Source organism: Brachyhypopomus gauderio, chromosome 20 (assembly GCF_052324685.1).
Source record: "Brachyhypopomus gauderio isolate BG-103 chromosome 20, BGAUD_0.2, whole genome shotgun sequence".
NCBI classification, from domain to species: domain Eukaryota; kingdom Metazoa; phylum Chordata; class Actinopteri; order Gymnotiformes; family Hypopomidae; genus Brachyhypopomus; species Brachyhypopomus gauderio.
The window spans coordinates 7,210,194-7,235,309 of NC_135230.1; the positions used below are offsets into that span (position 1 = coordinate 7,210,194).

The 25,116-nt window shown below is 41.5% G+C and overlaps 2 protein-coding genes across 3 annotated transcripts; one reads left to right on the plus strand and one right to left on the minus strand.

Moving 5' to 3' along the window:
* The first annotated feature begins 6,366 nt into the window (after positions 1 to 6,366).
* On the plus strand, positions 6,367 to 10,078 carry oxgr1a.1 (oxoglutarate (alpha-ketoglutarate) receptor 1a, tandem duplicate 1). Of its 2 annotated transcripts, none has more exons than XM_076983294.1 (2): positions 6,367 to 6,484; positions 7,383 to 10,078. In XM_076983294.1, the coding sequence occupies exon 2, from the start codon at positions 7,394 to 7,396 to the stop codon at positions 8,336 to 8,338; it is 945 nt and encodes a 314-aa protein (XP_076839409.1). In that variant the 5' UTR covers positions 6,367 to 6,484; positions 7,383 to 7,393; the 3' UTR covers positions 8,339 to 10,078. The 2 variants fall into 2 exon arrangements, with proteins under 2 accessions (XP_076839409.1, XP_076839408.1); XM_076983293.1 differs by having other exon boundaries at positions 6,401 to 6,479.
* A 3,795-nt stretch (positions 10,079 to 13,873) lies between these two features.
* Positions 13,874 to 20,708, minus strand: LOC143484551 (ubiquitin carboxyl-terminal hydrolase 50-like). The gene is made up of 16 exons (XM_076983335.1): positions 20,549 to 20,708; positions 18,865 to 20,350; positions 17,991 to 18,202; positions 17,628 to 17,786; positions 17,300 to 17,431; positions 17,057 to 17,183; positions 16,772 to 16,908; positions 16,495 to 16,588; positions 16,271 to 16,350; positions 16,046 to 16,171; positions 15,869 to 15,942; positions 15,709 to 15,764; positions 15,479 to 15,542; positions 15,267 to 15,402; positions 14,862 to 15,180; positions 13,874 to 14,462 (listed from the first exon to the last, which is right to left on the minus strand). The coding sequence occupies exons 2-15, from the start codon at positions 18,889 to 18,891 to the stop codon at positions 15,114 to 15,116; spliced, it is 1,491 nt and encodes a 496-aa protein (XP_076839450.1). The 5' UTR covers positions 18,892 to 20,350; positions 20,549 to 20,708; the 3' UTR covers positions 13,874 to 14,462; positions 14,862 to 15,113.
* Positions 20,709 to 25,116: the final 4,408 nt, after the last annotated feature.

The following is a 25,116-nucleotide window of genomic DNA, read 5'->3' on the forward strand; positions in this document are numbered from 1 at the left end:
CAAAATTAGTCGTGAAGAACCTGTAGCATCCTATGGGCTTGACTTTTGCATCATGTTGAAATCAATGCTGTTTATGAAAAACAATAGCAGTTGGATAAAGTTACTTGATTAGTGTAGGCATCTATTAACTGTTCATAATGATATTGTCTGGTATACATGTAGAAGTGTTAATTATAAGGTCTACAGCACTGTCGCTGTCCCTCAAAACAAATCGTGCAGCCTGATAGTGAAGGCATGTGTCAAATAAAATGCACTTTTCTCCTAATGAAACTGGCTAGCTTTAGCTTCAATGCTATTCTGATTCTGGAGCATTTTATTTTTTTTACAAACTGATATAACAAGTACAAATGAGTTCAATTAGCAATATAAGGGTTGAATGATAGTTGAATGATAGTCCCTGACCCAACAGTCTCAGGGAGGAGTGTATGGGATCCACCATATGCCTCCCTGTGATAAATGTAGCTACTGGATAGGGCAAGGCTCCACAGCTTGTAACCAAAACGGATTGGTTTACCTTTTATGATTGGTTACATCCGTGTCTACCATGGTATGGGACCGTGCTCTCATGCACTGACAACCATTCCTCAAATGGCTGACTGAGATCAGAGAAGATGGGCCTAACCTTAAAAATGGGTCATCTGTGATCATTGTGTTCTCAGCCACATGATCCGAGGGCATTATTTCATCAAAGCGATTTCTCTACATAGCATCTAAAATGCTTTCATTGTGTACATCACTGTGAAGTGACCAGCACATGTGTCTTCTTGGAACAGAGCAGTATCCTGATTTGAAAAGGATCCCATAGAACGTGAGGAGCTCGTACGTATTCAGATTCAGTGGCTTGTCCTTGGTCTGGGTGGAGTAGAGGTTAGACATTTCAATGGTGCATGGATACGTTAGTAGGAAAATATCCATTGGGCTGGAAAGGCTTTGTTTTAAACATTCTGTAGCTTTTGGGCTATATTCTGTGTTCGGGAATCCCAGCAGTCATGGGCCTCTCAACATTTGAATATTTTTATTTTTGATTACCTGGAGTTTTGTTCTTTGCTCTTCAGTTTGGCTCCTTTGGTGTGTGGAACCTCTCGTCTCTTCTTTATCAACAGTGGAGGGTGTTAGAGGGGTGGTGTGATGGAGGGTGGAGGCTGTGAGGTGAGTGGGAGGCCATCATCACTGATAAAATTGTTTGTCATGATCTGTTTGCTTAAGTTCAGCATTTGCATTCAACAGCATTATTGGCAAATGGCCTGTCTCACCTTTACACTCCATATCTGACCCATCACTATCACAGTCACTGAGGATAGCATCTTTCTCATTTTGAGGAACAACTACAATGTTGCATGGCTTGTTTGGGAAATCACCTAGTACCCAACAATTCCTAGAATACACTATTACATTCTGATGTAACCATCAGAACAAACATAAAATAACATGTTAATATTTCACATTCTTATTTTATTGTAACAAATATTGTAATGTTAATATAGTACAACATATACTGCAGCAAGGTATCTTGAGCATTTGAAGTTTAGTTTTCACTGTAACATTGTAAATGTCACATTTTAGCATAACATTCACTAACAACAGTTATGTGTTTCATTCACATTGAACAAAGGGTAACATTTAGGATTGAGCATGTAGATATACATTCAGGTATAGTCCTACACTGAACAAAATACAATAAAATAAAAGAAAATAAAATCCTAGATGCAGAATTCAGAACTAAGTGCACCTTTACTTTGTCCATAACTATTTTTGAAGTGTGATCCATCAAGCCTACAGTATCTCTTGTATAAACTGAGCTTGTTCTAGGCTCTTCAGTTTGGCTCCTTTGGTGGGTAGAACCTCTCGTCTCTTCTTTATCAACAGTGGAGGGTGTTAGAGGGGTGGTGTGATGGAGGGTGGAGGCTGTGAGGTGAGTTGGAGGTCATCATCACTGATAAAATTGTTTGTCATGATCTGTTTGCTCAAGTTCAGCATTTGCATTCAACAGCCTTGTTGTCAAATGGCCTGTCTCACCTTTACACTCCATATCTGACCCATCACTATCACAGTCACTGAGGATAGCATCTTTCTCATTTTGAGGAACAACTACAATGTTGCATGGCTTGTTTGGGAAATCACCTTGACCCAACAAATCCAGAACTTGGCTAAAAGTGAACCGAAAACAAAGAACAGAGAATGAAGTTAAGCAGAACAAAAGTTAATTATGTACATACGTGTATGTTTATGCTGTTATCATGTTGGCCACTATTGTTGCCATCAACATGTTTACTCATTCTATGACCTCACTGAAGAAAGAAAGCATATATCAATACCAGACACTTTAAAGATGATGTGTACAAAAACTCTTATGTCCTGTCTTTGTTAGCATACTTTACTAACCATTTGGTAGCATACTTTACTAACCATTTGGTAGCATACTTTACTAACCATTTGTTAGCATACTTTACTAACCATTTGGTAGCTTTGATGTAGCCATCCTCTCCTCTTGGTGCAATCAGGAAGTAAACAGCTCTGGTCATGTGACAATTTACACAATACTTTTGACACTACACATATTTTACATATTTCACTTTATTTTATCAATATTTTCTGGAAAAGTATAGAAAAACCATTTGTTAACATTTTTACAGCCTTATAACTAAAATTATTTTTTACGGTGACTATTGTGACCGATGGGTTGAATGGGCTAATACCATTGTTCCTTAGTAAAAATATATATTTTTGCTTTCTTCTTGGCTCAGTTATAACTGAGGAGGTACATTATTTAAATGTCAGGAGATACATTGTTACTGTTAAAAATGCACTTTCAATAAAGTGAGTATTGGAAAAACTCATTTTGCTGCTGAATGTAGGCTAACTACTAAAGTAACTTGTAACCTAACGTAGTTACTTTTAAAATCAAGTAATATGTAACGTAACTAAATTACTTTTGAAAGGAGTAATCAGTAATCGGATTACTTTTTCAAGGTAACTAAGCCATCACTGATGCCAAAATGGATAAAAGCTAGGTCTGAAATGCAAGCAAAGGACTGGCTAAAATGTATATATCATGCTAATTTGTTTGGAATAACTAGTCCTATGGTGAGTACAATAATAAGAGCAGAGAACATCAAGGCTGGCATCAAGGTATTTTGAGGTCCAAAATGAAACCATGCGTTCTTTCCGAAGTTACACCAGGCACTGATGGTGACCCAACTGTACGATGTCTGAATGGCTCCGTTTGTGTTTAATAAAGAGCAAATTAAGTGAGATTCAACTCATGGACTAAACAGATGTCAGGCATTTAAAAGTGCAAATACTTAATTCTTGGATTTCCATTACTGTTGATGCCTCTGCAGAAATGCAGGCACATTTCTTTTTGGGATTAGAACTTGTAGCAATCTTTTGGCTTCACTCCCCCTCTAATCAACCCCATGAAGTACTATTCATCCGTCTTTTAGGGGTGTGATCGTAGTAGAGAGGATTGGTCAGATGATTAGAGCATACTTAATGAATATGCATTACCTCTATCATGAAGGTGGGTTTGAGAGTGAGAGAGTGAGTGAGTGAGTTGAACTAATGGCATTTCCACAGAGGCCAAGTCAAAGCTGGTTTAGGCAGAAAGCAGTAACATATATGTATTCCCTGACAAAGAAAAACATAATCCTGAATACAACTGATTCTCCACTGAAGATATTGATACTTCCCCTGGTTATGAGTGATGTCAAACTTGGTATCCTTGGAATCACAGAGACATTTCATTTAGACTAGGTTAGACTCCAGTGTCTTGGGACATAACATTATAAGAACCCTGAAATTTTGCGTCCTTGGATACAAGTCTGTTTATGAATTTCAAAGAGATGGCGGTTGGTGGTGAGAACTTAGGAAGTCAGATAAGGTTGGTTCCTCAAATTTTATGAAGAAATGTCTTTACTGGGGTGGTGCCCTGTGGGTCTCAAGAAGAAGAGTGACAGTTGGAAAACCTTTTTGCATTCTTCATTATACACTACAGCAGGGGTAATCAATTAAATCTTTCCGCGGTCCATTTTTGGCAGATAGCTCAGACCTTAGGTCCGGGTTCGCGGTGGCGAACGAAAGTTGTTGAGCTTGGGGGGGGGGGGGGGGGGGGGGGGGGGTGGCGAACGAAAGTTGTTGAGCGGGGGGGCGAACGTAACACTCAAATGGGTGGTGAACGTAACACTCGTCTGAAAATAAATTCTCCTTTTTAAAATATAGTCTCCCGTTAAAATTTTTTTGGCATTTGGGTCCGTATCCAGTTAATCGGGAATGGGATTGGGTCCGGACAGGACGGCGTTCGGGTCCGGATCCGGACCGCGGTCCGCCATTTGGTGATACCTGCACTACAGGAACCATAAGGGACCAGATACAATTCGTTTTTCAAACTTTGAGAGAATGTCCTTCCTGTGGTTGTGATTTGTCAGTCCCCACAGCAAGGGAGTGGAAAACTTTTGCTTTCTCCATTACATAAGAATTATGGTCAATTTTGGCATTCTTGCATATAGGTCTGTTTGCGAATTGCGAACGTGATGCTTTATGGTTAGGAATGTACCAAACTAAACAACAAAGACCAAAACAGGGGCCCTCTGTCCTGGTGGAAGCCTTCATTCCTCATACCAAGGCCCTGGTGAGTCTGATGAGAAGGGTTCCCTCAGTCCTGCATGTGGGCCCAGTGTTTGTTTTTGGAAGTGACCCGGACATCCAAGTGGGGTGTTGTTAGGGTCAATCAAAGGTGAAACTACAGGGAGGGAGTGTGAATAGACATTTTCCACTACAATATATACATCTATAGCTTTATGTGAAGATCTGTCATCCATGAAAGCGTCTCTGCATGCAGAGACACAAGTAGAAACCCAAGTGTCATAGGGTTCAGTTGAGTGTTATGAACACAGCAGTGATCCGAGAAAGCACGTCACCTGATATGACTGTTCTTGCAGGTATGAAGCAAACCATTGCCATGTTGTGCTACTAATCCCAAGACTTGTGAGACTAGACAGGATAATGTTGTGGTTGACAATACCTAGAGACAAATTGTAGCGATCATATTTCTTTTGACGTTTACCTTTTTAAAGCACCTAGGATTTATTGGCTCTTAAGTTATCATCATGTCACCCCTGTTTTTCTGGGGTAGAGATATCGATTACAGCATTACAGTCCATATGCTCATAGACGATCATCAGCATGAGTGTTGAAGGATAGGGAAATTTTTGAAAGGAGTCAGATTTGTTTCTTAAGAAATGAAGGCCACTTCTTGAAATTTGTTTCAATTTGATTTAACAGCAGAACACCTGCTGCAAACTGAAACTCATGAGCATGCTTGTCTAAACCTTAGCCAAAAGATCAGAGTCATATATACCATAAACATTTAGTGATATACATGTTAAAATACTTATGAAAACAACTTTGATTCTGCAGAAAACTGCACAATATTTTAATTGGAGCTAATCCACTGCTCTATTAACTATTTTATCATTTTTAGCCTGTTGTCTTTATTTATTCTTAACACCTCATACATTATAATCTAATCTTAATATTATAACTATAATTAAATCTTATTGTCATTAGAATGTGGAAAATGACAATGATGTTTAAACATAATGTATGCCTGCCCCAGAATTTAATAATAAATATGTAGACACAAAATTAATTGCAACTTTGAATCATCTCTCTCAACCACTGACTTGTCCATCTCGGATATACCGGTGGACTGCTGCTTCGAGCCTTCAAGCATCGACTCACGTCTGCTCATGGAGGCCGTTCATCTACAAAGCAGGGCGTCTGAAATCACTTGATCTCTCTTGACATGGGTTAACTGAACTGTTGCCAAATGCTGTTTATGTTTGTGTCTTTCTTCTGCTCCTGGGCAGAGCTGCTGGCTTGTTGACAGTTCCTGCTGTACATTTTCTCATGCCTTTCAAGGATGATCAAATATTGCACAAATGAAATGGGACCTGCAGTGAGTAGCAGCTATTTTGGAGGGTTTGCCATGAGAAAATCACCTCCATCTCCAAGCCATCAATAACAGGACTTCAGCTCGAGCCAAGGTGACGTGTGGCAACACCGTTTTGCCAAAAAATCAACCAAAACGTTCAATTTCTCTCATAGTTTCAGATGGAGATAAAGCTGTCAGCGCACACAGGCCTGTAATTTCAAGGCATTCACAAAGAGGAAACAGCTGTGAAATGTATTCATTTACAGCTCAGAAAAAGGTTGTATTTCATGTCCTCATACCAGCCTGTTAGCGCAGGACTTGCCATGTGTCCCTAACCGCGTCTGAACGAAGCTGTTTACCTCAAGTCCTCTATTTCCTCATCACCAATCCTTCCGTGCCAGAGAAACATTATCGGCAGCATTGAAGAGGAGGGGGGGAAGGGGGGGGGGGGTGTAAGCTAGTCAGGCAACATTTCCTCTACTTGGGTGCAACCAGTGCTTCATGTATCAAAGCATCACAGAGGTCGAGGAAAGACGACAGAACACAGGTGAGGTAAGAGCATCATTACTACGGCAACTGCTGGTTAACCTGTGGGCAGCAGGGATCTGGTGCACATACATCTGTAACAAGAAGGAAAAGTGACTAAGTGTATAACTCTGTATTGTCGTGAGATTTTAGACTAAATACACTAAATACATTTGTGCATTATATATTTATCTACTTCCTTGTTTGCTTTTGCTAATCAGGTAGACTAGAAGGTGGTGTAAATGTATTCTATTTTTTACCCATTTGTCTTATCTACATGGATGGTTCTGGTGCACACCTTCAAGATTAAACTGTTATATACAAATATATGCAAAGTGAAACTGTTATATACCAATATATGCAAAGTTATATGGTTGGTTGTTCACATTGTCGTGTGTATGCATCATTAATTATTAGGTGACTCATCACAGATCTGTTACTAAATCTAAAACAAGGTTGAATGTATAATAATCACACTAAGGTCGTGGCAAAAAACACAAACAAAAAACACTGCAATGGTCCACCTTTCTGCAAAGTAACTCTTACTACGCATCTCATCACTAAAAAGCCAGTTTCCTTAGTAAACACTCAACGTCTATGCAACAGTTTTCTGCAAGACTGGGGATTGATAGCTAGCAATGATGCCAAGTTTTTATGGTTATATGACTGCCATGAAAATTGTACACTGGAAACCACCCACTGATATCCTATACTTATTATCAGCTATTACAAATAATTTGGCTTCTATTCCTAGTTTATATGCTTAACATGGAAAAAGTAGCCAATGGCCTATAGCTGTTGTTTCTCTCTCTCTCTTGCTCGCTCTCTCTCTCTCTCTCTCTCTCTCTCTCTCTCTCTCTCTCTCTCTCTCTCTCTCTCTCTCTCTCTCTCTCTCTCCATCTTCCTCTCTCCCTCTCCCTTACAGAAAGAACAGCCATGGTCAGCTCTGCATTTGGCAATGGTCCCAGTGGGAACTGCACAGACGTCGACTCCCTCATGATGCACTACTACCTGCCCGTCATGTACAGTGCGATTTTTGCCGTGGGCGTGCCGGGCAACGTCACCTCACTGCTGGTCTACCTGACCAAGGTGCGTCCCTGGAAGAGCAGCAGCATCATCATGGTCAACCTGGCCACCACCGACCTCCTGTACGTCCTCAGCATGCCCTTCCTGGCGTACTATTACGCCCAGGCCGACTCCTGGACCATGGGCGAGTTCATGTGCCGCTTCGTGCGATTCGGCTTCTACTTCAACCTCTACGGCAGCATCCTCTTCCTCACCTGCCTGGCCGTCTTCCGCTACGTGGCCGTGGTGCACCCGCTCCAGGTGCAGAGGGCGAAGCAGAAACGCTGGGGTCTGCTCGCTTGCGCCCTCGCCTGGATGCTGGCGGCGGCGCAGGTGGTGCCCATGTTTCATTTGATCTACACTGTCCAGCAGGACAACGTCACCTACTGCCTCGACCTGGCCAGCAACGACCCGCAACAAATCTGGTGGTACACCTGGATGTTGACGGTCCTGGGGTTTCTGTTGCCCTTACTGGTGGTGTGTGCGTGTTACGCGTGTATAGTGAAACGGCTGACCACGGGGCCGCACACCGAGAGACGGAGCCACGTCCGGGCCAGGAGGCTCATCTCATTGGTGATTGTCTGCTTTGTGGTTTGTTTTTTCCCCTACCACGTACTGCGTGCGCTCAGAATACACACCAGGCGCACGCCTAATTGCTCCTGCATGATGGTGAGAGGCGTCCACGCGGCGTACGTGGTGACCAGGCCCGTCGCTGCCCTCAACTCCGTCTTCAACCTCGGCCTGTACACGCTGGCTGGAGGTCGCTTCAGACAGGCCTTAAAGTCTCTTTTATGCAAGGTGCAGGTAGGCCACTAACCTGGCAGTGACCCATGACCCAGATTCCCCGTACTGCACAGAGATTGAGAACGATTATTGAGAATAATTTCTCACATTAGAATCAGAGGCAGGTTTTCCATACTTGTAAAAATGTTTTCATTGTATCTGCTTAATGAAGGTGAGAACTTGTGAAAGAAATTTACCAGTGAGAAACCTCACCTGTCTCACTCTCCCTGACCTGTCTCACTCTCCAGATCATACGTTTATTTATTATTTACATATTTATATATATGATGTATGTATGTGACAGCAGGAGAGAGGGAGACCATGGCGAGTCTTTTAAGAGAAAGAGAAAGTTGTTTGCACAGGCAGGCTTTCAGCTTTCAAATGTATAGAGCAGGATTGAACAGCACTGGAAGCATGAACCCGTGGGCTTAAATACACGGAGAGGTGACTGGATATAAACAGGGAACAGGTGCAGGTGACGATGAGTGGGTGTGTCTAAGTGGGTGATTGACAAAGGGGGAGTGGCCTGGTGTGAGAGTGTGGCTCTGGATGAGTGGACGGCTCCCCAGTGTGCTGTTCCCTGTGTACACACACACACACACACACACACACAGTCTCCAAATTCACCCAGGTGGTTTTACCAAGCAACACATTGGTGTGTGTGTGTGTGTGATAGTCCAAGTGTTTGGACAATTTATAGACACGTCTGTTCCTTGTCTGTTTATCTTGATCAGCGGGAACTCTCTCTTAGAACACATTCTCTCTCTCTCGCTCTCTCTCTCTCTCTGTCAAAAGTCACTGAATGTTCTTCATAGTCTTAAGGCAATTCTAGCTAATGGTTTATGCTTAAATTTGCTTCTAAAACAAATAGTTTAAATAAACAGTTACAACCTATATTTCATCTTTGTGCATACAATGTATCTTTGTGTATACAATATATAATTAATTAATAATAATTACATATTTAATTAATTTTAATTGCCTCCTCAAAAAACCTCATCCTACAGGTGCTCAGCGTACATGAGAATGTGTTCAGGGCATCACAGGGCCTCAGCGTACATGAGAATGTGTTCATAGGTGCTGCCTCATGAAGCTGGTTATGAGCAACAAGAACCTGCAGAGCATCATCCCAAACTGTCCACTAATGGACGACTCTGGAGAACTTTACTATATATATATATATAGTAAAGTATATAGTATAAAATATATATATAAAGTATATATGTATATTCACGGTAGGCGGGGCCAGCCCCACAGGGGGGAGCCACCCCCCTCCACTTCACTCCACGTCCTCCCACAGTGTAACTCACCCACTTATTCAATAATCACCTGCACCTGTGAACCTACAGTGAGTGAGCTACAGGAGTGAGCCCACAGGAGTAAACTTCAGGAGTGAGCCTGCAGTAGTGAGCCCGCAGGAGTGAGCTACAGGAGTGAACCTACAGTGAGTGAGCCTACAGTGAGTGAGCTACAGGAGTGAACCTGCAGGAGTGAGCCTGCTCACGTCTATCGCTGCATCTCTTCCCAACGCCAAGTTTAGTGACTCCGTTGTGCCACACCCTGTTTGTGTTCTGCGCTCCTTTGTTTTCTTATTGATTGTACTGTGCTGTGTGATGGATATTAAAGAAACCATGGCATCATTTACCACGTCTGCTGTGTCTGTCACCCCGTCACCCCGTCACCACCACACCTTTCTTACTAAACATACAGGCAAAAAACATATGTACCATAGCAACTGAGTGGTTCGATCATTATCGCTCAATGGGAAGAAATATTTGAACAAACGGTTATTGTACTTTATTTGTGTGAAAACTCAAAGAATGACTCTCCATTTGTTTGTAGAACTAAAGCAGTGAAATATCAAGAGCTTATTGTGCTTCTAATATAAAATAACTGGGTTTACTTCATAATTTATCAAAAACTAATAATTAAAACTTGCATGATAAATACATATGATATAAAAATAAAATTTTTTAAGCAAAGATTTTTATAAAAATGTGAATTTTTTTAATTTTTAGCTTTTATTTAATTTCAGCTTTCATTTAAATTCATTCAACTCTCAGTTACCTCACTGGAAACAGGTGTGCACAAGACCTGAGTGAGGAATGAGAGAGCCGTTACAGCCCAACAGAACCAGCTACAACAGAACCAGGTTGGTTAACACCCCGGGGCAGTATTGTTCTGGCCCAGACGTTTTGGGGATTTTCCAGTTTAAACATGCCTCATTCACTTAATACAATTAACAGGTTTTGTAGGCATTCTTGCCTGGAAAGGTGAAGTTTCAGCACTTCCTGTTTGGCCTTCCTGAGACGCTCCCATGGACAGAGTATTACCCAGAAGGCATCTTGGCCATTCAGTGGACCCCATGGTGAAGAGGTTTGTTGTTTGCTTATACCATATATTACAATACATTGCAACTCAAAGTGCCTCAGAAGACCTAAAAGTCCAAGTAGGTGATGATTTGACGATTATGATTTATTGTTGAATAATTATGAAATGACATTAAGTCTGCTAAACAAAAGTGTTTCCACAGTGTACCATGTCAGGTATTAAAAGGCAGTTCAGTTCAAATTTGCTCAACATGTTTTCTGACTTAAAACACATTAGTCTGAGTGTGGGCATTGGCCAAATAAACCTCATGCATTTGGAAATGCCTGATGTCAGATATAAAGCATCTTGCCTGCTATCCAATACATCTCATTTTGTAAGAATATTTTGTATGATTTCTGTTTTGCTGTACAAAATCTGCAAAGATGAAGGCAGGGAAACAAGAGAAATACATATTAAATAATTTACATAATTGTATAATTTACATTATGGGTTTATTACATATTCCTTAGTATATTGCTTTTCAGGGTAAAAATTATTATTCCGAATAATATTCAAATGTATTTAGTTGTATAAAATAGTACTGCTGACCCCAGCTGAGGTTAAAGGAATCACAGAGGAACACAGTAATATGAGCATCATGCTATAATATTGCATTAAATAAGCCTAAAACATATCAGTTGCTTCAGGGAAAATACTATTGTATGTCCAAAAGACACATGAGGTTTACTGACACTGTAGCAAGGAAGTATTTTTCACTAACACACAAAACCAGCACACAATACCCATTTGCTTTATCAATGAAACTTGATACCACCGAGAGAAAACGGACTATTAAGTGATCATGAAGTTATAATACTGTCACGCTATGTTGTGGGAGGACTCGGGAGAAGAGGGGAGTCCATCTCCGTCCGTGTGCTCGGCCCCCACGGAGTATGACGGTGAAGAGGGCAACCCACCTCCGTCCGAGTACGACGAAAAGGAGACCAGTACCCCTCAGTCCTCAGTCTGTGTGTGTTAACCTGTGTTGTTAGTCTAATGTGTTTCACCCGCTGCTTGTTAGACTATGTGTATATAATGTAAATGTAAATGTGCCATATTTTGTCAATTGTGATTTTTACACCGCAATCGAAATTTGTCCTCCGCTTTTAACCCATCTGTGCAGTTAGAACACACACACACACTAGTGATTACTAGGGGCCTGTGGATCACACGTGCCCAGAACGGTGGGCAGCCCTAGCCTGGCGCCTGGGGAGCAGTTGGGGTTAGGTGCCTTGCTCAAGGGCACCTCAGTCATGGCCTCAGGCCTGGAAATCGAACCCACGACCCTCCGATCACAAGACCAGTTCCCTAACCACCAGACCATTACTGCCCTATAGTGTGTGTGTTTGTATCGTCCTGTGTCAGAGTCACACGTCACTTTGTGAGTTTGTTAAATGTGCGCTATTTACCACAATAAACACGAGTGTGTGGCACCCTGAAAGCGACTGGTCATTAGGACTGCACCTCCGCGTTACAAATACAATGTGATTGAATGGTTTTGCTAAAAATGAAGAAAGACAAGCATGAAGTGTTGTGTGGGCTACGAAAATATTGCATTTTGAATTCTCCATTATTATGATGCTTCTATAAATGCAATCTGCTCCATACATCTAAAGATTCAAAGTGGAGTCCCTCTGCTTTGGGGACACTCATTGCCATTAAAGTCAAATATGAGCTTGAGGTCATTTCAAACAAAGAGAGGAGCATATACTGGTTTTGTTTGCGTGTTTATTTTTTGCCCAGTTTTCCCAGTGCTCACCTCCAGTTCCACAGTTCCCCTCACTAGCTAGTTAACTCTCACAAGATAGGTAACCAGTGTAACTGATGGTGAACTGGAATGATTGGGCACATTTTTTTAAATGTTAATTATTCTGGATGCTGAGTTTTGGACATACTGAGCTGACGATTTTGTTAGGTAAGTCAATGATCAAGAGAGAGATCCAAACAGGACGTAATGAAAGCATGATCAAGAATTTCAGCATCATGTCTGGTGAGAAAAGGTCTATGTTTAGCAGTATTTTGGAAGTGGAAGAAGGCCGTTATAACCAAGGACTTGATATGAGGTTCAATGGAAAGAGAGGCATCAAAGAGAACCTCAAGTTCGGACGAGGGTTGGAGGGTTTGAAGCTGCAAATTGGCTGTTGTTCATGATATTAACTTCTAGGCATGCATTGCATTAAAATAACGCTTGATATCCTCACCCTGTTATAATGGTCAGAATTGCTAACACAGCTTAACAGCATGAAAGTAAATAAAAATTTAATTTAAATTAATTTAGTTAAATTAAACTAAATGCTTATAGTTTGGGGTATTGTCTGTACTTGAATTTGTAGGAGTGGACTCTACAGGGGCATGGTGACCACTATAGGCATGGCATCCCACAAGCCAGCTGTGCAGTGTGCATTTGGTATGGTGCAGGAAGGCATTGGTCTGTCATATCAGCAGCCTGTGTTACCATCACGACACATCACTCTCCACCCTGATGTGCCATCAACCCCACTTCTTCCTCTAAAAGACCACCACCTTGATGCACCCATCTGTGTTTTGGGGGCACTGAACAGGAACTCTTTCACCTGAAGTCTTTGGAGGTGCCACTTGATATGGCTCACAAAATTGAGATGTCAACTCGGGAGCAGAGTTCTTGTGCTGACTGGCATCTGCTCCACAAGCCTAGAGTAACAGCGTGACGTTTTCGTGAGGTGTGCCATGTAAGAGGGCAAAGCTCTGCAGAGTCTCTTGCTGAACGCATCATCAGAGGTACCAGACGGACGGCTGAAATGAAGAGAGGTCTAGAGATGGAGTCCGGAGCAGCATCTGAGTATTGCAGGATACTCAATGTAAATCACACACCATGTGGCCTCTTCATCCACCCAGATGCTCCCTGGCTTGGTGCAGCCCATGATGGTGTCGTATTTGACCCCACTGAATACCCCCAGTTTGGCTTGGTCGAGATTAAATGCCCTAATGTGAAGAATTACATTGACTGTAAGTATCTGTATATGGAGTACGGATGTTCAAAACTAAAAGACACATGCGTATTACTGGCAGATTCAAATGTCAGTTACTAATCAGCGGGCTTCAGTGGTGTGATTTTGTGGTGTGGGCTAAAGAGGATTTTTTTGTGGAGCTGGTTTATATGGATGCAGATGTACAGAGACAAATTCGTGAGAAGACAGATTTATTTTACTTCTACACATATATGACAAAATATGTCATTCAAATGTTAACATGTTCTATACAGAAATTACAATCTTTTAAAATCATATGTTCACTTATTTAACAGTGTTTATCAGTTTTCATTCTTTCGTTCATTTTCATTAAGGATTATAACCTTGGTTCAGACTGATCGTGGTATGAATAATATGTAATTATTCTATTACATATGGTTTTCAAGGGTGTACATTTTACATTAACTTTATTTACTCATCCATGAATGAGGATATTATTACACTTGAAATGTGTACAAATGTGTTGCTAAAGTGTACAGTGTATTTTTGCCTATATTTGGTCTCTTCAGTGCCCAGAAGTAGTGTGCTAACAATGAGGGTATTTGTGCTAACAATGAGGGTATTAGTAGTTATTTCACTTGATTTTGCCTGAGTGTGACATGATGCATGTAGGAGAAAGCTCCTCTATAAAAAATCCTGAAGTAGCCGGTGAAGTTTAACAAGTCTTTATTTTTTTTTGTGATGTTAAAGAATGGTGAGGGATACAAGAAGCGTCATCTGATTCATCTGGTCCTACATCATCACGTCAGCAACATCACATCAGAGCTTCAGGTTCACTCCTGAAATATGCAAATAAAGAGTAAATGTTGGTTATTTCTCAGTACTGTCGGTTATTTATGCTGTTCCAACTACTGCCGATTAATGAGGGTGTGGAGAAAAACTATTCATTTTACTGGGTTAAAGATCTTATGCAGGCACGCAAGTGTGAGCGGTAATTTAGGAAGGAAGTTTCTAATTGTGCCCAGTAACATTTTGATTATAAGGCCTAGGGCAGGGTAAAGGCTAATTTCCTACCTACATATATAAGCTTATGCAATGTGTTTCTGTTAAGAGTCCTGACAGACCACAGTACCTATGTTCCCAAATCTGAAAGGCTGCAGCCATTCATAATTAACTGTGTCCTACGATTGGATGAGAGGAACAGCAGTAGACCCGAACTAGTCTGAGAAGATGCGTACCCTGTTTTATGAAGTGTGGCTGTAGATTCTTACATGTGTATCCTGACTTGGACCTGGCCTGGTGTATCCTGACTTGGACCCGGCGTGGTGTATCCTGACTTGGACCCGGCGTGGTGTATCCTGACTTGGACCCGGCGTGGTGTATCCTGACTTGGACCCGGCGTGGTGTATCCTGACTTGGACCCGGCGTGGTGTATCCTGACTTGGACCCGGCGTGGTGTATCCTGACTTGGACCCGGCGTGGTGTTGGGTTTAGGGGGACACTGCTCCCTCCCCCAGGTCCTCCTTCCATGGGACCACGCTCCTCTCTCCAGCCCCACTGGACACAACAGCAAAACAGGAGCAGTTGGAATTCAGCCTATTGAATTTCAGTAAATGTACCCGAGCTAGAAGGTGAGCTGCTACCTTTGCACGTAGAAGAGCAAGTAGGCTGTTGTTTCCGCGATCTTAAGGATGGCTGCCTCATTTATTCTTGCAACATCCGAATCATTGAATGACAGCCAGCTCTCTCCTTCCTCAGCTACGTGGCTGATGTAGTGCCCTATAAGCGTAGCAAGCGGTCAGTAGTCATTCTATAGTTTCTATTGCATGGGTGTGAAAAATGTCAGACTACTCACCACAGTCTATGCTGACACCCAAATGAGACACCACAGAGTTCAGCCTGTATTTGGAAACACATTCCTGCAAACAACACATACATCATTTTTTTTTTCATATGATTCAAGTGAAAATGCATCATAGATCGTTGATACAAGGTTTTCTCATATCTATTTCAGCATATCAGCCTCTCTTCCTCAGTCTCACTCAGCCTCTCCCTTCTTTTTGATCTCTCTATCTCTCTCCTCACCAGTGGCCTGAAGTCCTGTCCTCTCCCTACCAGTCCTTCTCTGCTCTCATTTACTTCTAATGGGTTATAAGAACGACATCGTTATGGCAGATCCTTATACGTTTACCTGGTTTCTCTCCAAAGTTCGATATTTCACTGTGAGAAATAAGCAGATATCTACCTTGCTCTGGAAGAGAGTTATTCTGCAGGATATCCGGTCTTTCATGCGGTTTGTCCAGGGTGCCATCTGGTCCACTGTGGACAAATCACACAGCCATTCAGTCAGCGTTTTATAGCTAAACGTGTGAGGGTGGACAGAGATGAGAGTCGGTAGGCTCAGCCTGTTGTATGAGCTCACCTTAACTGCTGCCCGAGTGCAGACACCCCAGGAAGGACAGAGAGGTCCAGCTCGGCTGGGATGTCCATCCGGTCACTTCGTTTTTGGCCCAGCATGTCAAAACGTTTCACGTGTAGGATCAGAACTCTGCTCCAAAGAGAAAACAACTTAAGGACTTGAAGTGGGTGCAAGTTGGACTGGATTAAAACTCATTGTTTCTGCTCATTTGCATAAGGTGAGACTCACTGTGGGACTGAGGAGAACTCCATCTCTTCTTGTGCCTCGCTGCCTTGACCACATTCACAGTAATACTCCAAAACTGTTGGCTGAAAAAAGTTTTTTGAGAGTGACAAAAATTTGAATGCCAGCATGCCATAACGGTTCTCTTGCTCTAATTTAATAAAATGCTGTATGTTAAATGTTGCAATAAAATAAAGTGTTGTCCAGTAAAAGTGTGTGAGGTGACAAACCTTGAAGTAACTGTGTAGGCTGTCAGTTAAGGTACAGCTCAGGTCAACAGAGAGGTGGTTGAAGTCCTCCACTCTGGAACTCTGCAGTCCACAGCTTTCACAAAATAGAACAACGACATTACAACATTCACACAAAGATTACGCACTGTATCCCATATACAGTGTATGAGTTATCACATTCTTTGTGACAATGCACACTTTAAATGAACACAGGTTAAGACTAGTTCAGACCGGTCCGTTTACTAAATGGAGATGTGGGGATATAACACAGAATTACCTGCTGCAGGTGCGCATGGACTTGATGTGAAACTCGAAGTTTGCTACAGGGCAGATGTGAGAGAAGGAGGAAGCCCTGAGTATCTCTCCCTCCTTCTTCAGCAGCTGAAAGCACAGCATCAGGAACTCATGGGCATCCTGTGGAAGACAGCATAGAACGTCAAAGGGGGCTTTGCTCCTGGACTTCAACGGCAGCAGCACAGTGAAAAAACAAAGAAGACTGTGTGCAGGTCCTGCATGTGGTACTGATGTGTTCTTAATGGCTCAGAGGGCTATGTAACTGTACCTGTTCATAGTCTTCTCCAAACGCAGGGCAATTGACTGAAACACAGGCATTCAGGGCCGCCAGGAGCTGCATCGTCTGTGCAGAGCTTTGAGTGGTGAGCCTGGCCTGCTGCAGATCTACAAAACATCTACACACGGCAACAGGAAGACCAATGTGATTTATATCTCTCAGCATCACAACAACCCCCTAAGCACTCATATTTTAAACGTTTATTTAGACACATAAATCCTCTGGTTCGGGTACCTCAGCATCTGGCAGCTGTATGGATCCGTCCAACTAGAACACTGAGCACTGATGGGTCTCCAGAAGCAGGAGAGACTCAGTAGGCACTGCAGAGTAGCGTTCATATAGCAGGTATTGCCAATGTTGGGAAATCTAAGAGACATTCACGTTTCAAAATAGATTTAGTACACATTCTGTGAAACTTCCAGGCCACTAGCTATTTCATAACGTGAAGAAGAAGCACAAAAATTACTTATTTAATTGCTGTGTGTGTGTTTTTGTATTATAGACAGCTTCATCTGTGTAAATTGTACAATCATGCAATGTCAAACAGGCTGCGTATCATTACCCGAGATGTTGAATGTCAGTGTCTCTGACAGCTGAAACAGTGGGGGTGTGGCCTTGGTCCTCACCCTGATCACTCTCAGTCATTTCCCTCATGATGTGCAGTCGCAACAAATATAGAATCTGCACATATTCTTCTGTCTCCATCTGCTCTGCCATCGATCTGAATGAGAGAGAAGTGTGAGATGAACATGGAGTTTGTGTTGTACACAAAATGTTCACTTACCTATCATTAGACAGACAGTTGTGAAGAAACATTTTTTGTTGTTTTTAATTTTTTCAGTTTCTCATGATTTATGAGTGAGGAAAAAATGAAAACCACATTCACGTGACTAAACAATTAATAAGGCTGATATGCTTTTCATACCTGGGAGCTGAGAGCCAGGGATGAGAGGTAGGAAAGGGGGTTAAGAGTCCCTCAGACGAAGAGGTGGATAAGTTCAAATTCATGGAGTAACCCTCCGATGACACATCACTGTCAGACATTTTGGAGGATACCTTCATGCGTCTCCACCATTTCCTCTTTTTTTTCTCCTTCTTTACCCCTACCTCATTCTCCACAGCCACTTTTTTATTTTTCTGTAGAACAGCATTCATTGGTTTGTCAGTTCATTAGTATGTGAAATATTATCTCAGTACACTATTAAAGCCATGTAATTTTAAATTTATTTATATATATATATATATATATATATATATATATATATATATATATATATATATATATATATATATATATATATATATATCAGTGGGGAACCGTCAGGGCCCTCTAAGAGGGCCTAAAATATTCTTAAAACATAAATATATATAATTTATCCAATTTTTAAAATCTACTTACAGTTTGACAATCGACATCTAAACAATTACAGAGATATAAGCAAATAAATTATTCAACCGTGCCTATTCAATCTGTGTTGGCAGGTGAGGGGTTAAGTTAAGTGGAAGCCTGTGAGCCTGTGTCTACCCCTATCAGTACTGTGATACCCGCTGTTCGTTTACAGAGGGCCTGGCAGTTATAATTCCCTCTTAGTGGGCAACCATCGCTCTTATCGCCATATAACACTTAGTTTGTGTACATTATACACCCCGCCCGGTAACAATTTACGTTCGCCACACCCCCCCCCCCCCCCCAATCCCCCCGCCCCCGTCAACAATTTACACTCGCCACCCCCTCCAGGTTCAAATCTCACTCCAAATGATCTTGAAAAGTTGGGAACCCTGTAAAAGGCTATAAATACCTTCATACATGACCAAAGACAACCCATTCTGTTCAAGAGATGGTGAAATCTGCGCTCTTTCCAAACAGATAATTAATGGAACTCTCTTGACGTCGAGTTGACTAATGATTTGAATGTGATATTCGCGATACAGTTATGTTTTGTGGTTGCTATGGTTATGGCGTCACTGGTTCCATAAGTTTTATACGGCAGTTACTTTATGACGTCATTAAAAGTGCCGCGCTCTCTTACCGTTACGTGTGCGGATGTAAGCGGCTGGTATAATTACAGCTGTTGATCAGAATCCATTAAGATCTTTAATATTTATTATAAACCAGAGTTGTATTCAGTCAGTTTTAGCAAACGTCTATTGCTCAGTTGAATAGCCAATAATGATTTCATTGGCATTAAAGCTCAACTGACTTAAAATAAATGACAATTGTTAACTTGTAGCTCAAATCAAATCAATTTGTATAGCGCTTCTCACAACATATAATGTGCTCAGGTAAAAGTAGTTGGGGTTAAGTGCCTTGTTCAAGGGTACTTCAGTCATGGCCTAATGTGCTCAGGTAAAACGTAGAGTATGAACCATTAAATTACAGTCTTGTTCAGAAACACAGTAATATTAACAAAAAAATAAACAAAACAAAAAGACACCGGTGTTAGTTAAACAACTTACTACGCGAGTGCTAGCTAGTTAAATTCGCCAAAACGTCCAATAAGCTAGATAACACAAGACGTTGTCTAGCTAGCTAGCGGACTAGCTTACGTTAGCTACCGGTTAACTAACACTTGCGTAAACGTAGGTCTCACTAGCGTAGATAGTTCGTTGATACAATAAATGAATAATTACCACAAGATACATAACGTGACTAGCTAGCCAGCCATCTTAGCAAGCTTTCCAGCAAGATATGTCGCTTCTGGATCAAAGTCATAAATGGATTTTGGTGGAGTGATGAAGTCCGGTGGACGAATGAACCACTATAATTCCCCCAAATATATTTCATGTATACATCATTGTGCATTTGTAGCACATCCATACTAGGTGCAGTATTCAACAAGGTCAGAGTAAATATTGTGTAACCCTATTTTGGTTCGAGTGAAAAGCTAAACCTTTTGAAGGCAATCGAGTCGTGTTGACATCCAGACTCAACACATAAACCAGTGCATCCTCCTGCGTATTAACTAACCAGCAGCTATCTGATCACTGGTGAAGACGGTCCATTATGGTTCTCCTTGGTGCTACCCAGCCGGGATGGTGCTTCTCTTTCGGCAAAGCTACTCAGAGAGTCAGCTTGTCAAGGTACTGGCAGTTAGACCTCTTGTGTGAGCTTTGAGATTCGTGGGTGTTTTCCTCTTGAGAACTACTCCATATATTTCATCACCTGTTTCCACTACAAGACATGTAGTCTTTCTCGTAGTCATATTAAATAATCCCATACAGGACTCGCCGTATTCTCCCAACTTTTGTTGTGGTAATTTTGCAGGCTAGCATGGCGAGCAGGAGCTGTAAACAAGAGATGACGGACCATGAGGTGCCGTACGCTTCTGTCAGCTAATATAAAACTAGTACTGAAAAAGATCGATTTCATATCAGTCCACAAGTCTTGTGAACTGACAAACACGAGGGGTATCCTATCTATAATAATAAACGTTTTAGTTAGTTTTATAAACATGTAGGTTAAACTCACTTAAGCTCACTTACCCATTAAGCACACTTGCAACTTTGAACACAAATTATGCTAATACAGAAACAAGTTATTATCCTGCTTGATAACTAAATCAATACATGTAGTTGATTTTTAAATAATCTATGCATTTTAAAGCCAATCATACTGCTGTGTATTCTGAAAACATCCTGTCAATGTTCCCTCTTTCCAGTTGTCATTTTGAAAGCCACATAAAAACTTTGATCTGGAGAGAGCCTCAGATTTAGACAATTTAAATATATAGCAACCTTTAATTTAGGTCTCACCAATTTTTACAAATGTAAGAGATACACGTGGAGCTTCTCAAACTGCCACCCGTGTGACGTCATGGGATGGCTCAGTGCAGTTGTAGGAAACCTCCAACCACCATCTCCGCCTATGTTGGCAAGCAGATACCCAGCTCAGTTTGCGCTGTGTTGAGTAACTACGTTTAAACAAACAAGCTTTTATGCCGTATCCGAAATGTTAAAACACTATAGACTTCTTTTACGTTCAGTTTTGCAGGTGGTTGGTTGGAACTGTTCTCTGCATCGGGAACGGTTGAGAATCATCTGGTTTCTTTTCTCCATGGCACTTTGGCACAAGTCAGAGGTGGCACTGAATTATCTGCATAATGTAGGCCTACTGTCTGGTTGCATTCATGGTTGCTCTCATTGGCTTGTCACGTTTACTAAGTGCTGAAATGCTGCCATCTACTGGATGATCTACAGGCGCTTTCGACAGCATGGCATACTCATAGCAAAGAAGATAAACAGATTAATGTAAAATATGAAATTTCAATATGATTTAAATATTTACTAATTTAAATTAGAGTTAACCTGCTGATTGATATAAAAAATCTTGTAATCTTTGGCAATGGTGTCTGGTTGACGGGTGAAATAAGTGATTTTGCTGCAGAGCTGGTTTAACCTTAGTCACACTGTTGTTGTGGCTTTTGCTGAAGATTAGGATGGTTATTAGCTAACTGAAAAGAGATAGCTGTAATTTACACAATACAACATGTCTATATTCACCAGTGGCATTAACAAAACATAATATCAACTCACCATTACAAACCACTGTCAACAAACGTAATAACAAAACATGGTTGTTGTTACTAAATTTACTCATTAGATATAGCTGATATGTGCTTTTGCTAATTTCAGAAATATATTTTATCAGGCCAATTTGACCCATCGGCGAATTGACATTAGGGAACAATAACTTGAACCTGAGCGTACCAGTATACTACTGCAGTTTAATACAGTTACACATGATTTGATGAAGCCAATGACAACTAAAACACACCAGTCCTTCATCCAGAGATAGAAGGTTAGTCGTCATCATGTCAAGTCTATTACTGCCTGGCTGGTGTACCAGGTGGAGCAGGTAAAGACATGATACTGTACGACTGGAGAGTTTCCCAGTATGACTAGTGGCAGCTTAAATCCTCCTTTAAACCTCTAAATCCTCCGTCGAATGTCATTTGTTTCAGTATGTATGATAACCGAGCTTCTGTTAAACGAACTTGTCTTCTCCTTCTTTTCCAGGTGCCACTGTTATACAGTTATATTTACATTTATTGCAAAGATGTTTTTCTTTTTCACTGGGGCCTTGAAAATGATCTTATTTTCTTTTCTTTTTTTACTGGCAAGTACATTGTCATTATCATTATCATTATTATTATCATCACTATCAAGCACATAGTTCTTTGACATCCTGTGTTTCCCATCAGTGATATGATCCACGGTGACACACACAATTAGGCAACCCAGATTATCTGTGTAACACCTGCTGACAACTCGGAGGAGACAGACTTTGATGTTTCAGGCCTTGCAGGGTTACTGTGAAAGGGGAACTCCAATAATTTAGCTAAAATTTCTCAGTATTCGGTTGTTTGGATGTAACCAAAATCAGTAAGAGTGTTTTGGTGTAAAAAGAGCCAGAAAGGTTCACAGCTGTGATAAACATCCAGGTAGATAGAGGTAGAAAGATACATACAGTCAGGTAGAAAGATTCATACACACTTGCATTCAGGTAGAAAGATTCATACATACTTGCATTCAAGTATAAATATTCATAAACACATTCATGTAGAATCATTCATAGACATTTGCAGTAAGGTAGAAACAGCTTTTTATCACCAGCCTAGGGACTCTAGCTTAGATAAACATTTATGGGCATAATTTTGCTTTTAAAAGTGCTGGTAAGACTACAGGCTGGGTGATGCATTAAATTTAGCTGGCCCTAAATTCACATTCTCTTTGCCCTGCTACTGGAAGGAAAAGGTACGTGAAAGGTGTTATTGCTGTTTAATGGTGTTTGTCAAGCCTGCCCACATCAAACATTTCAAGAACTATGGCTTAGAACAGGGATGGGCAACTGGCGGCCCGGGGGCCGCACACGGCCCGCGTCCTCACTCAGTGCAGCCCGCAAATAGATCAATAATAATTTAATAATTAAAAGAAAAAAAACCGATAGAGCAGGACTTTTTTGTTCTTGACATGTAGGTCTACGCCCCCTCTCCTAGCTGTCACTCCAGTGTCCATGTTCGCCGTGTCAGTGTTGTTCCTTGCCCGGTTATCCCGCCCTGCGTGTCTGTTGCCCTGGTTTCCCTCTGTCTGCCACGCACGTCATTGTGTTCAGTTGTGTCTAGTTTAGTCCTGTGTACTTGTATCTCTGTGTTTCGCCCGTTGTCCAGTTATTTGTAGTTTGTTCGGTTTTGTGGGTTATCTCGGTCATCGCTGTTCTGGTATTTTCCCACTCCGTTGTGATTCTCTCAGTTCTTGTTTCCCTGCCTTGTTCGTTTCATTCTGTGTTCATCATGCTGTTGTATTTGTCTTCTCTGGATGGCTCTCCCGTTTTGACCCGTGCCTGTACAAACGACTTCGCCTATGGAATTCCCCTTATTAAATCTCGCTCTTCTCAGCGTTTGTGTCCGCCTCCTCGATCTGCAGCGCGCTACCCAGGGGCCCAGACTATCCTTAATCCGTCCTTGCCGCTACGCATTACAGTTCTTTGATATGAAGGAGTTCAAATTCCTTTTTGCACTTTTTTATTAAGCAAATGTTTTGTCTTTGTTGCTTATTAAGGACATGTTAATGCATTTATATGCAGAAAATAGATGCATGTTGGTGCAATAAACATACAGATCTGAATTCATTTAAAATGTGTTCTTATTGAGAATTATTTGTAGTGTCTTTCATATCCAATTATTTGAAGTGTGTGGTCATGTGGCCCTCCAATGATAGTGCTGAAAATATTTTGGCCCTCTTTATCATGGAAGTTGCCCATCCCTGGCTTAGAATATATTTGTAGTATGTGTCACGGTAAGCCAGTCCCGGTCCTCAGGGGAGACGCCCACACCCAGACACCCCCAAACATAGACACTCCCTCTCTCATAATCCCCCGCCTACTGACACACCTACACCTTTACTCAACCCCACCTACTGACACACCTACACATTTACTCAACCCCACCTACTGACACACCTACACCTTTACTCAACCCTCCCTACTCACACACCTACACATTTACTCAACCCCAACCTACTGACACACCTACACATTTACTCAACCCCAACCTACTGACACACCTACACATTTACTCAACACCAACCTACTGACACACCTACACCTTTACTTATCATAGGGAGTTTTTCCTCGCCACTGTCGCCTTTGGCTTGCTCATTAGGGTTCTGGACCCATAGTATTGTTAACCTTGTAAACCCTGTAAAGCTGCTTTGCGACAACTTGAGTTGTTAAAAGCGCTATACAAATAAACTTTGATTGATTGATTGATTTACTCAACCCTGCCTACTGACACACCTACACCTTCACTCAACCCCGCCTACTGACACACCTACACATTTACTCAACCCCAACCTACTGACACACCTGCACATTTACTCGACCCCAACCTACTGACACACCTGCACATTTACTCGACCACCTGGTGCTCATTTCCTCCACTCCGTAAATACCTGCAGGTATAAATACCTGCACCTTCAGCCCAGGAGGTGCCAACCGTGCACCAGCATGAACGTGTAGCATTTGCTCTTTGTGCTTACCGAGGTTGTGACTGTTTAGCGCTTCTTCTATTATTTTATTGTTTATTGTAGTGATATTGCGCATTTTTATTTTGTGAGCTATTTTCATCTGTGCCTTTAAATGGACATAAGAGATCCAATAACTCCACACTCGCCCCCTGCGGGGTTGAGTAAATGTATAGGTGTGTCGGGGGCGGGGGGGGTGTCGTGTGTCAAACCCTAGACCATGTATGTCAACCAAAATACAACCGTCAGTGCAGATGGACGATAGCCTGTCATTCATCCACTACTTTTTAATGTCATGCGATCTACCCACACTTCCTTCGCGATCGACCGGTAGATTGCGATCGACGTAATGGGCACCCCTGTTCTAATACCTCATGACAGTATGTTTTGATCAAACACATATTCAAGAAATGTCAGTTGATCACTGTGTGACTAATATAAGCACAAACATTAATTAGGATAATATATGTTGATTTATTGACTAAAACATGCATCTTATTACTTGGATTTTATCTATCTAATCTATTTAG

Coding starts and splice junctions, on each gene's coding strand:
- LOC143484551 (XM_076983335.1), bottom strand. CDS start 18,891: ATGGGTTGTCTTTGGTCATGTATGAAG. Junction 18,203..18,864: donor GTCTTTGGTCATGTATGAAG/GTATTTATAGCC, acceptor GCTGTTCTACAG/AAAAATAAAAAAGTGGCTGT. Junction 15,181..15,266: donor TTGCTCTTCTACGTGCAAAG/GTAGCAGCTCAC, acceptor TGTTGTGTCCAG/TGGGGCTGGAGAGAGGAGCG.
- oxgr1a.1 (XM_076983293.1), top strand. CDS start 6,434: ATGTATCAAAGCATCACAGAGGTCGAGGAAAGACGACAGAACACAG. Junction 6,480..7,382: donor GGAAAGACGACAGAACACAG/GTGAGGTAAGAG, acceptor TCTCCCTTACAG/AAAGAACAGCCATGGTCAGC.